At 42.6% G+C, this 16,634-nt stretch overlaps 1 protein-coding gene across 5 annotated transcripts in view; it reads left to right on the top strand.

Moving 5' to 3' along the window:
* The window catches only part of lmx1bb (LIM homeobox transcription factor 1, beta b), a 64,458-nt gene extending 48,828 nt beyond the window's left edge, over window positions 1–15,630 (top strand). For all 5 annotated transcript variants that reach the window (XM_037778051.1, XM_037778052.1, XM_037778049.1 and 2 more), the window contains 6 exons: window positions 7,615–7,847; window positions 10,590–10,765; window positions 11,247–11,324; window positions 11,695–11,761; window positions 13,214–13,375; window positions 14,475–15,630. In XM_037778051.1, coding sequence (XP_037633979.1) covers window positions 7,615–7,847; window positions 10,590–10,765; window positions 11,247–11,324; window positions 11,695–11,761; window positions 13,214–13,375; window positions 14,475–14,632 — 874 coding nt within the window. In that variant the 3' untranslated portion in view covers window positions 14,633–15,630. The remainder of the gene's footprint in view (window positions 1–7,614; window positions 7,848–10,589; window positions 10,766–11,246; window positions 11,325–11,694; window positions 11,762–13,213; window positions 13,376–14,474) is intronic.
* The last annotated feature ends 1,004 nt before the right edge of the window (window positions 15,631–16,634 follow it).

A 16,634-nucleotide genomic window follows, 5' to 3' on the forward strand; every position in this document is an offset into this window, starting at 1 on the left:
CAGATCCACTATACTTCCTGCTCAGCAGCTATTACTAAGTGTGCTCCCTCCGAGATGTAGGGCAGGTGCGCAGGCATACTCTAACATCGAACACGTCTCCGCTATTATCTTTGCTATGCCAAGTGCAATCAGCTCGTCTCATTCCTCCCCTGTGAGCTTGCAGGCAGGCAGCCTGGTTGCCTGCGCTTCAGTGCGGGGAACAAGCAGAACCCTGTGGCCAGAGCCGTGTGATGAAGAAGGCACCTTTGGGCCATTAGTGGTGTACACATCTCCCGTTAATGTGTTTTACTTTTACCTGCTGGGAGTTTAATTAAAAAACAAAGAGCCTCAATTTAAAGGCCATTATTATGCTAATGTAGTAAGCACGGGATGGTGATTAAGCAGCTTTTAGAGCTGACTGGAGCTGGCCCTTGGGAGCAGAAGGATGGCACTTTTTATTTGGCTTCATTACTCTCCATGAATCTATGCTCCAAAGAGAAATGCTGATACCATGAAACAAGGTCAGCTACTGAGATCATTTACGGAGACAGCATTATCGGCCCCACTTCTTTTTTTGCACCGTGCTACTCACCGCCCCGACCGAAAGTTTGTTTTAACCTCGTGGAGAAAGAATGAATCAGGATATGCTTCAGCTGCTTTTATTTACACATGCACACCCATTGTGTTAAAGTAAAAAACGTTTGGAGTCTATACTTTTTATCATCCGTCCCTCTGCAAGCAATCAAACACTCGTATTATTAGCGAAATTCAGGTTGCTATTTTTAGACCAGTGCGGTCGGCGTCTAGTGCTTCTAGAGGACAACAGGACCGTACATAACAAAGTAATTTTCATGATGTTGAGACAAAGTTGAAAAGGTTTGCCTTCAACATCTGGGCATCAAATGTTTTCCTCTTTAGCTGAAGCTCTTGATGCTGTTAGAAAGGACCAACGTTCACATGCTAAGGCGTGTCTCACGAGGAGCGGAGAAGTGGTTGTTCAACAGTTTCGGAGAAACCTCTGCTGCCTCTTTGAGACGGACGTGTTTGTCGTCTTTCCAAATAACAAGATACCACCTGAAAATTTGAATGAGAAATTAGCTATTTATTAGAATTTGGTTAAAATTTTCTTTGCGGTATGTGAAAAATGTTAAAGCAATAGTTTGTGACTTTAAGAAATACGCTCTCTTGCCGTGAAATAGATGAGAAGATCAATACCACTTTTATATCTGTGTTGTAAATATATACAGCGAGTCAGCTTACAGTAAAGACTAGAAACAGGGGAAAACAGTTAGCCTGGCTCTTCCTTCCAGCACCTCTAAAGCTCACTAATGAACATGTTTAGTCACGTTGTTTATACGTACAAAAACCAAAGTGTCAAAAACGATGCAAGACGTAAGATGACATAGTTGTGGTTGTGGTTGTGCCGTGCTATTTCTGGTTATGTAGATAGTTTTAGAGGTGCTGGTAGGCAGGTTTTGTTCCCTCTGGACGGAGCCAGGCTAGCGGTTTCCACGTTTCCAGTCTTTATGCTAAGCTAAGCTAATAGACTGCCCTTGAATATTTACTGAACAGATATGAATGTAGTACCAATCTTCATATTTAACTTCGGGCGAGAAAGCATATTTCTCAAAATGTTGACCTATTGTTTTTTTTACATACTGTTTCCGGTCTTTATGCTAAGCTAAGCTAATAAACGGCCCTTTAATATTGACTGAACAGATATGAGAGTGGTACCAATCTTCTAATCTAACTCCCGGCAAGAAAGCAAATAATGTCCCAAAATATTGCTTTAATGTTTTTACACCTGTTTTCAGTCTTTATGCTAAGCTAAGCTAACCGGCTGCAGACAGTGGCCATATATTTACCCCACCGATATGACAGTGGAGTCAATCTTATCATCTTATTCTCATTAAGACTGTGAGCGTATTTCCCCAAACTACTAACTATTCTGTTAAGACTCACATCTGCTTTGAAAGCAAAGAAACCAGAAAATATATCCGCCGCTAAATCAGCCTTAGCGTGCGCGGTTGACCGATTGCTCCACGCGCCCTTCGTCCCGCCCGGAGGACCATCGCCTGACCTGCCTCCCAGGCCTCATCTCTCACCTCGGCCGTGATTGGCGTGGCCACAGGTTTCCTGCTCAAACACGAGAGAGCCCATCTTCAAAGTAATAGCTTACAGCTGCTGCCGGGATAATCCTCATCCCCTCTGTCTTTGAAGGGATGCGGTGACATAATAGCCCGAGCTATTCTTCCCCTAAATTGTTATGGTGTTTCTCCGTGTGTTGTTCAATAGCAAAAGGGGAGTAGGTGAGGCTGTTGCACGTGTTGCTAAATGTAGCATGATTATCAAGCGCCATAAGCAGCTCCATACACTCCCCCCCCCAACCCCCTTCTTCTTCTCTCTTATTCTTCTGGGTTTCTTTTATCCAGCCCAGTCCTCCTGATGCTTATCACTGCGGCAGAAGCATTAAATGTAATGTCTGAAGAAGGGAAATCATTGGCAACATGTGGTGAGAGCTTAAGATGTTGTCACACTTTAAGTTGCCTATAATCTGTTCAAAGGGAGTGTGCATAGTTCTCCAAAGTGCCTGGAAAAAAGGGGGGAAGAAGAAGAGCAGCGGCGAGGCCGAAGTCTCTCAGCTGCACTTGGCTCGGGCTGAAGTGTTCATCAGACAAAATAACTGCCGGTCCCCGTTGGCTTATGTCTTCTTCATAATGCTCGTTTTTTTTTGTTCTCGTCTGTGTTTTTTTTTTTTTTTTTACATTTGCTAAAAACACAGCGTGTAGCGTTACAAGCCTCGACAGTGTGATAATCTGTCACGGAGAGGAAGAGCGAGCCGTAGATAACGTAAGAAAGGACAGACAAGGGATTACAGGTATATGGACACAGGATTAAAAAGAGGGACGTAATGATTCCTCTGGGAGGGAGGTATGTGCTGAGATGGGCTCTTTTTTTCATTTATGAGTCCAGTCGTGGGGAGGACTTGGGTAAATATTGACACTTCTCTCTGCTTGAGATGCGGCCATTGATCCACACGGGGGGAGTCTCATCACTTGATCTGTGCGCTCAGGTGTGGGAGGAGGGGAAAAAAGCGAGAGCTGGGGGGACGCGGGTTGTCATGCTGGTGGTCTTCTTTTGTGGTGTCTTTTATACACGGACTAGCTTTGCGACACCGGGAGTCATGTTACAGAGCAGCTGAACGTCCCAGAAAGTGGATTTTAGTGGGTCTTAGCGTGATGGGTCAGTGGGATCAAGTAGAAGCAGAACGAGGTAAATGATCACCTAAATCACTTTAAGTCTGATTCCACTCACACCTACAGCACTTTGATATCTTTAATATCCCTGTAGAGCTTCACAGAGAGCTGTGAAGTCTCCGTTTCTATATATAAAATCATCATTTACATCTTCTCCTCTGTCCCCTCCTGGCCCACTGGCCCTGGTGCTCAAACCACTAATCAGGTAATGTCGGGGAGGTTGAATGGCGTGCCTCCCCCTGGTCAACCTTCACTGCTCACACAGTGGTGTTGTTTTAAAGAGCATTCTTTAGCAGCTGAACTTGGAAAGGTATTAAAGTGGGATTAGGCTCCTCCACAATCCACTGCTTGTGTCATTCAGGGAGTTTGTGTTCTCCTCTCCCCGCCGCCACCTCCCCACTCCTCCTCTGTTTGATTGTGGCTAGCCGCAGGAGTGGGACCGACTGTGCCTTTCAAAGGAGAGGGGTAGGGTTAAATCCCTAGTCCACTGCTCCCTGCTAATTCTCCTTGTTCCTTAGAGAAGGATTTACTTCTGCTGCCAGCTTCTCAAAGGCCTTCTCTGCCCATCCGAAAAGTCGCCGTTGCCTTCCTGTGGAGGTGTGGTTGCCATAGAAGGGGCGTCATGCGTGGCTATTCCATCCGAGCCCCGCTGAGAATGGGGACCGGGGACTGAAAACAGGCAGAAAGTCCGGATTAGACCCGGGGACAAAGCAGGACAGGAAGATTCCAGAAGGGACGAATAGGAATTACAGCAGCAAAAATAATGCAAAGTGACAGAGAGGGGAAATAGAAAAATAATGGCTTACAAGATTAGACGCGGCGAGGAGAAAGAAGAAAGGAGAGAGGGGCTGAATGAGAATGTTTTCATCTAGATGGGAAGATTTGAGAGAGCGGTCGTAGGTGAATGCGGAGCCCTGGACGTATCAAAACCGCGCTAACAAGTCATTTCCTCAACTTTTTTTGCTCTCTTTCTCAGCCCTAAGCCGGCAATCATTAGCTAAACATTAGAGTTAGAGCTGGGAACTTGTCTTGACAGATTCATCACCTCTTTTCCCTGATCCCAGCATGTAACACACTAATCCCTCTAAAAACTAGACCCTGAATATTCAGTTTATCTTCACAAGAGTGTGTCCTTTTTTCGATTTTTTTATTTTCAGATTTATTTTATGAGTCGAGTTCTTTGCCTTTTTGTTTTTTAACGTCCAAACTCAGAGGTTTGTTTAGAAGACAGATCCAGGTTGGCAGGTCACTTAAACTAGAACCGTGAAACATGCCAACATTTCTTTTTTCAAGGGATTATCCTGGAGGTTTTTTTCCATAGTTGAATAATAATCTTCTTAACTTATTGTAATAAATAAAAGATTAAAGGATTTTATGAACCTGGCCAGTGCCAGCTTCTGATATCTCTGTTGTTTTGCTGCTGCATGAGGGTTAAAAAGAAAATCGGATGCTATAACGTTTTTCTGTGCCAGATACAGGTGGTGATCATAATGGAAGGAGCTAGTACAATAATCTATCAATTGATGGGATGTAATTAAGATAACATAAATGCTCATCAGATGAGCAGAAGTGAAGCAATTATTTTAGAAAGCTGCACGGACGACAACAAAAACCACGCTATCTTGTTTCCAGCGTGCATACAGCTGCTCACACACACACACACGTGTTAACACACACACACCGTATCAGTACTCAATCAGCACCTATAACAACATTACCATAACAAAAACCATCCTTTGGTTTCCCTCCGCTCATATTTACACATTATATTCATCACTATCGCTCATCCCTGTCCCGAACCAGCAGATGATGTCAATTGCTCCTCTCTCTGCCTCCCTCTTTGCCTTGCACAATGAAATAGATGTTCACCACAAATAGATAGGCGGTTGCCAGCTGTCTTCCAGACCAGGGCAAACAAAGAGGCCACTAATAAATCCAGCTTTACGGCTGGACAAGATCAACCACACTCCCTGCCTTCTTGCTCCATTTAATGTGGCTTCTTCTGAACAACGGAGAAGGAATTAAATGCCTCTCAGTCGCCAATAAAACAATGCAAACATCTTCCTGAAAGGATATAAAAGAAGATGGAGGTGTTGTCTAGGAAATGGTGATAGAGGCAGTGTTGCGCCGTGGAGGCACGATTATTAGACAGTAAGATGAAATATGAACAGACCAGAGGGCGGCCCAGTAGTCAGCAATAAATCATGATTTCTGATGCATATAGTGTAGAGGGTCTTGGATGTGAAAGAAACGTGTATATTGTCAGGGAAAGCTTGATTGGGATCATCAGGTTTTGGTGATTACCGCGCTAGAACATGATCCAGCCTCTTTTTTAGATTCGTGAGGGGGTTTGGGTGCCCATGACTGAGCTCGCTTGGAATGACGAGGGGCCGGGCCCACCCTAGAAATTTTAACAGATGAGCTGCTGCCAAAAGGAGTCACCTACTTGGCTGCCCACAGGATCAGCGAGCCACCTGGACTCTTAGTCAAGAAAAAAAACCTCGATGGGGAACTCAAGAAAGGCTACGGGACAAAATAAAGCCAGAGAAAGAGTGTGTTATTTATTTGATTTAAAGTTATGTAGTCTCACTTTAACCCATTTGAGACCATAAAGTATGATAAGGAAAAATGCCACAACATTTCTTCTGATTGGTCAAAAGTCTTTAAATTTGATAAACATACTTTGTGTAAATTCTGATTAAATTTCAGTACAGATTTAAAATTTGATATCACATGAAAAATCCCACTTTTATTAAAGGTGCTATTGATAACATTCAGACACTAGAAGACGCATTCTCCCTCCCCCGTTCCATTGCATTTACTTCACAATAAGTTGTTGTCGGGCACTTACCGTCAGTCTCAGCTCTTTATCTGTTTTTTTCCACACTTAACTGACGACCCAGAGACACCACGTGATACCAACGTCATTTTACTATTGGCTCACAAGCCTTGTTAGAAGTGGGAACCAAATGTCACACCGAGATAAACAAAACATTCATTTTGGACCCGCCAACATTTTTTTAAATGATTAATTCACAATTTCAGGAAAAGTCATACTTTTATTTGGCACCTTTCTAAAGGATCTGTGGGTGTATTTTTTTTTTTTTATATTTGTCTACATAATAATGTTATCAATAAAACCTTTAATCGTCAAAATCAGGATTTTTGAAAAATGAGGAAAAATTGCCAACTTTGCACTTATTAAATGTTTTCCAGATGAAATATTTTGTACAATGCATATCTTTGATTTTCAACTTGTTCTGAGTTTATAGATACCAAATACTTGATTGTGCTCCAGACACAACCATTTTCTTATCATGCTAGTAGTATTTGGACATATGGGACTACTGATTTTTTCCTAAAATATAATGGAGTCTGTTGCAAAAACAGTAATCCCATCATTTGCCCAAAGACTAGATATAGTATGATAAGAAAAACTCACAAACTCGCCAAATAGTTTGACCGATTTTGAAAATGTCTTCACGTTTGTGCTTAGAGAACACTTCGACTAAAGGAAAATACAAATTTCAGTTGGGTTAAAGCGATCCTCAAGTAGCAATTGTAGGGTAATAAAAAATGCTTAAACATAGTGTAATAGTACCACAAGAAGAGAAGAGTCTTGATGTTGCAGTAGCTGCACAGAATTATCTATCTAAAGTTTACCAACGTTAATCTACTGGCACACTTGCCAACCCATCCCGATTTTCTCGGGAGACTCACGTTTTTCATTGCTCTCTCCCGGTTTCCTCCCGGGGTCACTGTTCTCCCGGTTTCCTCACAATTTATGACAAACCATAAACCATTACTTTTTCCTTTTCCGTTATCACAACCTGTTTCTGGCACTGTATATAGCGTGTGTAAGCCCTAAAAAAGCCGTCATGGTGCGGCGCAAGCCATTGGAAATAATGGTTTTCAGACAGGTTTCAGAGCGCAGTGGTGCTGTTGACGTGTTGTGTCTGACAGGGCCTTCAGTGAGTGAGAGAAGGAGAGAGAAATGGAGAGTAGGCGTCTAGAGAAACTACTTATTCTCTATTCTTTCCTGAGAATTAGAAGTATTTAGGCTTGACATAAAAATGCTGTTGCAGTGTACTTATTTTGCTAAATTCATTCTTTAAAAGTCACCAGAATGTAGGAAAAAGAAACTAAAATTTTCTGGGGAAATACCTCCGCCTTGATTTCAAAAGTCTCCCTATTTTTGATGTGTCAAGGTTGGCAAGTATGGCTACTGGTCATATCAGATGAAGGAAGACTGAATTTAACTTTTCATACACAAGATGCTCTATTTCTTCTTTCAGACGTTACATAGTGTGTCTTTAAACAACAACATATTCTTCATCATCAGCACACCTACAGTCATCTTTTTCCTCTCGTTCCACAGGTTGTTTGCGACCAAGTGCAGCGGCTGCTTGGAGAAAATCGCCCCCACGGAGTTCGTGATGCGCGCCCTGGAGTGCGTCTACCACCTGAACTGCTTCTGCTGCTGCGTGTGCGACCGGCAGCTGAGGAAGGGCGACGAGTTTGTCCTGAAGGAGGGTCAGCTGCTGTGCAAGATCGACTACGAGAGGGAGAAGGACTTACTCAGCTCGGTCAGCCCGGATGACTCAGACTCAGGTGAGCCCTCTGCACCCTCTCGCACGGGAGCGCGAACAACACCGTGGTGCCATCGTCATGTGGCACCTGGGTGTTGTATTCTGTATGCTTTGCTCCATCACAGTGGTAGCTAACCTAGACATCCACCATAGTGGATCTAAGCTGAATCTAAATGGTTTTAGTTGGTAATATTAAAAGAAAAAACTATATTTGTCCTTAAACTAGTCGCCAGATCATTTGCTGAACATCTGAGATTATTCAGAGATCTCGCATGCAACCCAGGCAGTAAAAAACTTCTAAAACATGGCTCCGTCTGCAGCTTTTCACTGGCTGATTTTGCAGCATTCTAATTCAAGCGTAGGTTTATGATACAGTAGGAAGTGGAAACAGGACGAAAAAAAGCCACCCTGTATTAATGGCTCTCCATGCGTGGGCAGGGTCTGGTGCTGGAAAGAATTAAATCACTGTATCATGGTGAGTGACAGAGGGATTTGGGGGCCTTTCTGCCGAGAGCCTGCGCCTCCGCTCTTATCAGCTCTAGTGTTCCTCGCCTATAGCCCTGCACACACAATGAGGCATCTCGCCAAGCCTCGCTGTTCACCACCATCTGGCTCACATTTAAACACGCTCAAAAGCGGGGGAATTTGTCAAATACATCTGTGCCTGTGTCAACTTTTGTCAACTTGTGGGAATATTTGCTCGGCGTCTTCCTCGTTTACGGTCGTGTCCCGGTGCGTCGCGCAGGCATGTCTTTTAGTGCACGAATTTCAAGATGGAGAAAATGTTGACATGAGCAGAGGTTAACCTCGGCGTGTGGCTGACAGAATGTAGGTTTTCGGTGGAAAAATGTTGATAGTTATCAGAACCAGACAACAGGAGATACTGAGCCATCATGTGTGTCTCTCCTTACAACCTCTAGACCCCAAAAATCATTAGGATTCATTAAGAACGCTGCTGGTTTAGATCTGGAAATACTTGTTTTCAACCCCACATACACGGATAATTGATGTTTTTTTTATTAATTAATTTATTTTAGGGCTGTTAAAATATTTAATCGCGAATAATCGCATGATTGTCCTTAGTTAATCACGATTAATCGCAAATTAATCGCACATTTTTTAACTGTTCAAAATGTACCTTAAAGGGAGATTTGTCAAGTATTTAATACGCTTATCAACATGAGAGTGGGCAAATATGCTGCTTTATGCAAATGTATGTTTATATTTGTTACTGGAAATAAATTAACAACACAAAACAATGACAAATATTCTCCAGAAACCCTCACAGGTACTGCGTTTAGTATAAAAAATATGCTCAAATCATAACATGGCAATCTCAAGCCCAACAGGCAACAACAGCTGTCAGTGTGTCAGTGTGCTGACTTGACTATGACTTGCCCCAAACTGCATGTGATTATCATAAAGTGGGCATGTCTGTAAAGGGGAGACTCGTGGGTACCCATAGAACCCATTTTCATTCACATATCTTGAGGTCAGAGGTCAAGGGACCCCTTTGAAAATGGCCATGACAGTTTTTCCTCTACAAAATGTAGCATACGTTTGGAGCATTATTTAGCCAGTATGACATGGTTGATACCAATGGTTTTGTTAGGTTTTCTTGTTTCATATGATACCAGTATCTTCACTCTAGCTTTAAAACTGAGCCCGCTACTACAACCTAAAGATCGCAAGTTGCATGAATGCGTTAAAGAAATTAGTGGCGTTAAAAAACTAATTTGCGGTAACACGTTATCATCGCGTTAACTTTGACAGCACTACTTTATTTTTCATGTTATGTTTACATAGCGTTGTTGCCTTTGTGGCTGCGAACTGATACACATCATTTCTCCACTGCTAATGTTGAATATACTGTAGTAACATATCTCATGCTATATGTCATGCTGCAAACAGTTTAATCAGAAGCTAAATAATAATAAATTTGCCATTAATAGAGGGTTAACTTTGACAATACAGTGTGTGTAACAAGTTTTCATGCTCTTTTCAGTACAAAGAAATTCATAATCATTGCATTCAATTTTAGAATTACTCCTAAAGTGATGAATTGTTCTGTTAGAGTGTTGAATATGTACTTATTGTATGTAATAGCTGCAAACAGCAAGCGCACTTTAATGTAAAATAAAGGCATTTCCTTAATAACCAAAATATAATAAAACCAAGTTATTATTTTGTTTTAATGGCACGTTGTAGGAAAGGAGCATAAAGATGACACCGATTTTACAACCCAAAACTGTAATATCCTGCTGCTGACAGTAAAAATCTAGCAATCCATAAGAAAGTTGTCATTATTTTAAGGTCTGAAACAGAGCAAAAAGGATTTTCTTGCTGTGTCACGGGAGATGCATTTCCCCACATGTACTCCTGTTGCCTTTTTCATGTTGCACTTGATGTAGCGTTCTTATCAGAGATTGATTTAGTGTAAATCAGACAAAGCTGAGAGCAATAAATTCTGTGTGACGCGGCGTCCAACTCAGTGACAAATGTGCATATTTCGCTGTGTTCGGAGAGCAAGCGCTGTAGACTTCTGTAAGCCTGATCGTACATGTGGCCTTTTCCTTTTGTAATAAATTGATAAGAAAGTATCAGAAACACATGTGTCTCCTTTGATTATGCACTTGCGGTGTGTGAATCTCCCGGAATAGGGAAGAACGAAAATATATTTATCAGCAAACTGTCACTGAGTAGAAGGGTGTAGTCGGTTCAAGCTCGTGTTGATGATACAGGAAAAATGGCTCTCTTTCTGCAGAGAAAAGTGACGATGAGGAGTTGGACATCAAGCCGGAGAAAGGCATAGGAAGCCAAGGGAAGGGGGATGATGGGAAGGATCCCAGGAGGCCCAAAAGACCGCGAACCATCCTGACCACTCAGCAGAGACGGGCCTTCAAGGCCTCCTTCGAGGTGTCCTCAAAACCCTGCAGAAAGGTAAGATAAAGCTTAAATAATCTGTGTTTTTCATTGTCCCCGCTCTGCATTCGGGAGGTTTAGATGCCGACCACGAGCCCTACAGTAGTTTCACAAATAAAATTCTCAAATTAAAAAAACTCTCCCCCACCTCAGAGCTTCACTTTGAAGTGGCGAGCAGCACTCTGTTCTGTGTTAACCGAGGCAGGCTGGTGTAACGCAGACCGCCTGCACCAAAATGTCATACTGAGATAGCAGAGCTGCCTCCGTAGCCCGGGCCCTAAAAACAGCCGCTGCAACCGGTCCAAGGCTTTGAAGAGGCAATAATAACCGAGAGGTCCAAACAGACCGCTGCATTCATTCAACTGAAATCAAAGCGAATCAAAGTGCCTATCGGGAAATGTGGAAGATATGTTGAAGGAGGCAAAGTATTCCAGTGTGCTGTGAAGTGTTTTTGTTTTCTCGTGGGATGTTGGAAAATCGTTTGTGTCGATGTTTCCAGGTGAGGGAGACGCTGGCTGCAGAGACGGGACTCAGCGTCCGGGTGGTGCAGGTGTGGTTTCAGAACCAGAGAGCTAAGGTGAGAGCCGCTAACACGGGGATGAATTAGATTACATACAACAGCCTTGTTCCATCTTAAGAGTCCAGCCAATAAATCACCACAACTATGTGTGTTAAACTTATCACTGCATTCCTTTCACAAATGTTTTAAAAAAAAAAAAAGCCCAAGGAGTTGCAAATCTCGCTCACTCTTGCATTAAATGTCTACGCCCTCCTCTTTTTCTGATTATTATCTTGTTGAAACCTTTGATACTTGACAATGAAGTGCACTCCGATACGGATTCTGTGCGGTTCATTCGAGGGTGAACAGCGAGGGGAGCATCCTTTTTAAATTAAAGAGCGCATGTTAGTTTTGGGGGTTCCTCACAACTCTGACTCCTCCGTTTCAGATGAAGAAGTTGGCAAGAAGACAGCAGCAACAACAAGAACAACAGAACTCTCAGAGACTTGGCCAAGGTACGATACTGTACTTACCCCGGAGGCTCATTGTCTCAAAGCTCTTTCTCTGGGAAACGTTTTTAGTAGCTATGTATTCACATTTTCTACATTTTACATTCACTTTCTTTGCTTATTGTTACATCACTTGGTTGTATGAACTTCACTGTGCAGAATGATGTATGTGCAGACACTAGAAAGGGACAGTTTCTCTGGGCTCACCTTAAATCTGAGTTCAATATGTGTACGTACGAGCAACATTTTGTGACATCACAAGTGGAAGCCAATCATGGCGCAGTATGCAACTTACACAAGTGCGATGTGGAAACATACAGTATTCATAGATTCTGTGTTTTTCAATGTAGGAGAAATAGTAGAAGTCGTTTAAGTAATTTTTTTCCAGATAATTGAACTTCTTTTGGAGAAAAAAATCATATCAGACACAAGTAATTATTTAAAGCAGTACGTTTTTAGTAAGGGATAATATACAGTGAGCCGGTCATTGTTGCGATGCCGCTTGCGAAGCGGAGGGATCTCTCATCGCCCTGAAGGGGTTTATTTTATAACAATGACCCGCTGGCTGTACATTATCCCGCTTATTACACGGCTACTTACTTAAGAAATCAATAATTTGACACAAAACGGTCCACCAGAGTCCGACATCAGAACTGCGCCCATAGCAATGGTCTGTTATAAAGAAATAACAAACCGTAGAACGACGTGACTGACCAATCAGAATCCAGTATTTAACAAAGCCGTGTAATAAACAGCAATAACACGGAGAATGCTGAATCAGAAACTAGGAGCTTCTTCTCTTCTCTGCGTTCTGTTGCAGCGTAATCAGATGTGTTGTGAGAAAATAGTTCACAAATTCAATAATTACCCTCATTAACAAATTACGAACATGAACACTTCCCATGAAAAGCAAGTCAGAAAATCTCTCTGGAAGCCAAATGAAATGAATGGTAGACGTCATTTTGCAAAGCCACTGTAAAGGAAAGTGCAGCGAGGAGGGGGGTGCGGGGCTCCAGTGATGAAGCCACAAGAGTTTTGTGTCCCTCTCATGAGTCAGTTAACCAAGAGCAGTGTTTGTGAAGGGGATTGTGGGAGAAGCCGCAGTACAGACTACTGTAGGTTTCCATGGAAATGCTAACAGACGCAGGCAAGCAATCCAGGTACTTGGAGGTTATTGTGGCTTTCTCACCAGCAGCAGTCTCCCTTTATTTTGTATCACGTGTTTTGCTGTTACAGACAAATGCAAAACAGAAACTCAGATTTAGTTGGAAGATCTAAAATTAGCAGGTATGAATGGGAATGTACCTGGAAGAACGCTTGTTAACGCTCATCATGGGTTTTCCCCTGTTCAGCTCCACCCTTCCGCCTATCTGTGTGTGTGTGGCTGCATTTACATTCTGCAGACTCATCTTACATTTTCTCTAATGGTTTTATCCATCTGCTCTCTTTGCCCCGCAGAGGTGATGTCCAATCGGATGGAGGGGATGATGAACTCCTTCACACCGCTGGTTCCGCCGCAGCAGCAGCTGGTCGCCATGGATCAGAACGGTTACAGCACAGACCCGTTCCAACAGGGGCTCACCCCCCCACAGATGCCCGGGGACCACATGAACCCATATGGTGAGCATCCACCAACTCCCACCAACCCCCCTTTTTTACCAAAAAAAAACACCCACTCCTGCTCTAAAAAACACACACATGCCTGTCCCTTGATCAACCTCGTAGCTCCCCAGTGTGGGACATGTGTTCAGGCCGCAGCTCCCCTGATTTAAGCCGCTCACAGAGACGTACGAGCGGTTTCTCCTCCCACACGAGATAACACGAGCACGCTCGTAAGCCGTTGGGTTTTGAAGTTCATTTTCAAATCTGTTTAATATGGTTTTAAACTCTCCGCCTCCGCTTCTGAGACATGCCCCGTTACTGATGATGTTTTCCAATGGTGGTAAAAACATGTGGTCAGCGTGGACAGCTTGAGATAAAGTGCAATCCAGACGATGATTGAGGGGATGTGCGAGCTAATGAATCACAATGGGATAACAACAAGTCTCTGATTTCTGTGTGATACGGGGGAAAGAATTAAAATGCAAAGGAGGAGTCAATCAAGTGTTAGTCCACAGGATGTAACTGGAATAACACATTTCTGAGTGATGTCCTCAACAAGCCCCACAGGGACCGTTTCCTGAAGTTCATAACTTCCTTATAATTTGCCTCCATTTAGTTCATCTCGGTAGTAAGAGCCCAAATCCCCAGTCTCATCACTCCTTTGGTTTGGGGAAAAGAACAATATTGGCAAGGCATTAAAAGATATGTCTCAAAACACTGTCCCCATTTTGTGCAACACTATCATTAAGATCCAGAGTGTAATAAAGTTAACTATTCCCTCCAGAGAAATAACATGTTGAGGTTTTATGAAAGGCGGAAGCAGTTGCTATTAACCAGATCTTTTAGGAGGATGCCCCTTGTTTACATGCTCCCTCATAGACCGCAATTGTCCCGGCGAGGGCAGCAAAAAGTGAGCTTTGATATCGAACCAAACAGCCCTTCCCAATTGTGATGACACACAACAGCCATTCCTCAAAGTGACTATTAGTAATTATAATTTCCCAACGCTGCCATAAATCTCAGATACGAGATTACATTGATTTCAGAGTGGGGTGTTTCTTTTTGAATGACGCCTCCGCCACCGAACCCTGACGGCTATCTTCCATTCTGTCCGCAGGTAATGACTCCGCATTCCATGACATAGACAGCGACACGTCTTTAACCAGCCTCAGCGACTGCTTCATGGCGTCGTCGGACGTCAACTCCATGCAGGCCCGCGTGGGGAACCCCATCGACCGCCTCTACTCCATGCAGAACTCTTACTTTGCGTCATGAAAGAGAAGAGTGGAAAACACATCAGAATAAACTGCCCATCTCAACCCTAAAGCGCGACGGCCAGGAGTTTCTACACCAACCACGGACGGAAGAAACCTCGCAGCGGCTCCTGGTTATGTGCTGAAGCTTACTCAAAGATAGTAAAACCACTTGTTGTAGGACAGCGACGATTCCTGGGGGAAAAAGACTTAAATATTGTTAGAGATTATTCGGTAGGATTGCTTATCTGTCACAGACTCTTTTCTTTGTTCACTTAAAGAAAACAAGTAGATATTGAAGCCACTGACTCTCAAACCAAATGACACAGTGAGTTTATACAGTGCATGATCAATTGTAAACTAAAACTTTTTGTAAGCCCTCCCCCTCCTGGTTAAGATGTGGTGTTTGGACTGTTTCTTCTTTACACTACATGGATTTCCATGTTCACCGTTAGCATTTTGATCACTTTCAATAGGTTTAGATATTGTGTTAATAGTAAATAGGCGCAGCATGTCTGCAAGAGTGACTGTACATTTGTGTATGTATGAGTGGTGAGAAAGAATTGTTTAGAAGAGGAGAGAGGAAAAAAAGGTGGAGAATTTGTTGGACAAGTAGGATCAGTGAAGTGTAAATACTTTCCCCAGGCAAATTGGATGTGCATGTTACAAAAATGGAAAGCATTATATTTATTTAACTATAACAGGCTCTTGAAGGTGCATATTAAACATGAAAAAGCTTTATTTAAAAAGGAGAGCATTTTTTTTTTTTGTTGAGCAATTAGCGAGTTCATGAGTATCACAGCTCATCTGTATGCTTTTTTAATATGAAGATTAACCCTTTTGTTTTGTTTTTTCTTCAGCCAAGCTGTAAATGAGCAATGTTGCTATTTATTTCGTACAGACCATAAACCTTTTGTTGTCATTGTCATATGTGCATTCTCAAAAAATGTTAAAGTTGCTAATTGACCAAAGTTGACTGGTTTGATGAATAAACAATGTCTTTCTCCTGATAACATTAAATAAATGCCGTTCAGTGATCATTCACGTGATAACATTTCAAAGTCCCAAATGTCACCTGCTTACATGTGTTCTCAACTCATTACATCAGGGTTCATTAGCCATGCTAGCAGCGTGGCTCTAGGGATAAGGGATAAGTATTGCATTGGAAAAGCTGTATGGAAACGGCAAAATTCGAGAAAACTTCCTTTTCTTACGCTCACGTGGGCCACCCTTTTTGCCTTTGCCGATTAAAGTATGAGGTATCGAACATTTAACTCACGAGTGATCAGCTGTTTCTGCTGTCGCCGTCTTCTCGGATATTCTCATAACGTGCGAATGCTTGTCTTCGTCTCCGTACAGCATGAAACATGACCAATACTAGCTGACATAAAAGAACAATTCAAACTTGCCCAGTTGAAACAAATTCCTGAAGACCTCTCTCCATTTTTCTCTGGTCTCCATGGTGAGACGGCCAAGCCGGCTTGTTTTGTTTCCGGTTCGTAACCTCTACTTCTTCTTCTTCTTCTTCTTCTCTTTTTACTGGCGGATTACAGCCATGCAATCAACCAACTTCCGACCAAACTACGCTGTAGCCAAGTTTGTTCTCTCCAAACCAGTTGATGGAAACACGGCTAATTCGTTTGGTTGTTTTTTTTGCGACATGTCAAAAGTTTGCTCAAAATTAGCTTGACAGTTGAATGGAAACACGGCTAATGTCATCCTGTCGGTCAGTACGCTATAACTATTGGGTGGATTGCCATGAAATTTGTTACAGACATTCTTCATGGTCCCCAGAGGATGAATCCTAATGATTCCCTGACTTCATGTTGCACCAATATTTTAGTTTAACGACGGGCGAACTCACGACATTCCCATCAGCTGTACCATGTGTTTAGTGCTACTGTAATCTCTACAAACAGATTCTGCATTCACATGTAAAAACTGTAGGCAACGGGACGAGATTTTGTCATCGTAAGCGTTCTGGTTTCTGTTTGTAGTCTTAGAGTAGTATTGACTAATCATGT

This window comes from Sebastes umbrosus, chromosome 8 (assembly GCF_015220745.1).
Source record: "Sebastes umbrosus isolate fSebUmb1 chromosome 8, fSebUmb1.pri, whole genome shotgun sequence".
In the NCBI taxonomy this organism is placed as follows: Eukaryota; Metazoa; Chordata; class Actinopteri; order Perciformes; family Sebastidae; genus Sebastes; species Sebastes umbrosus.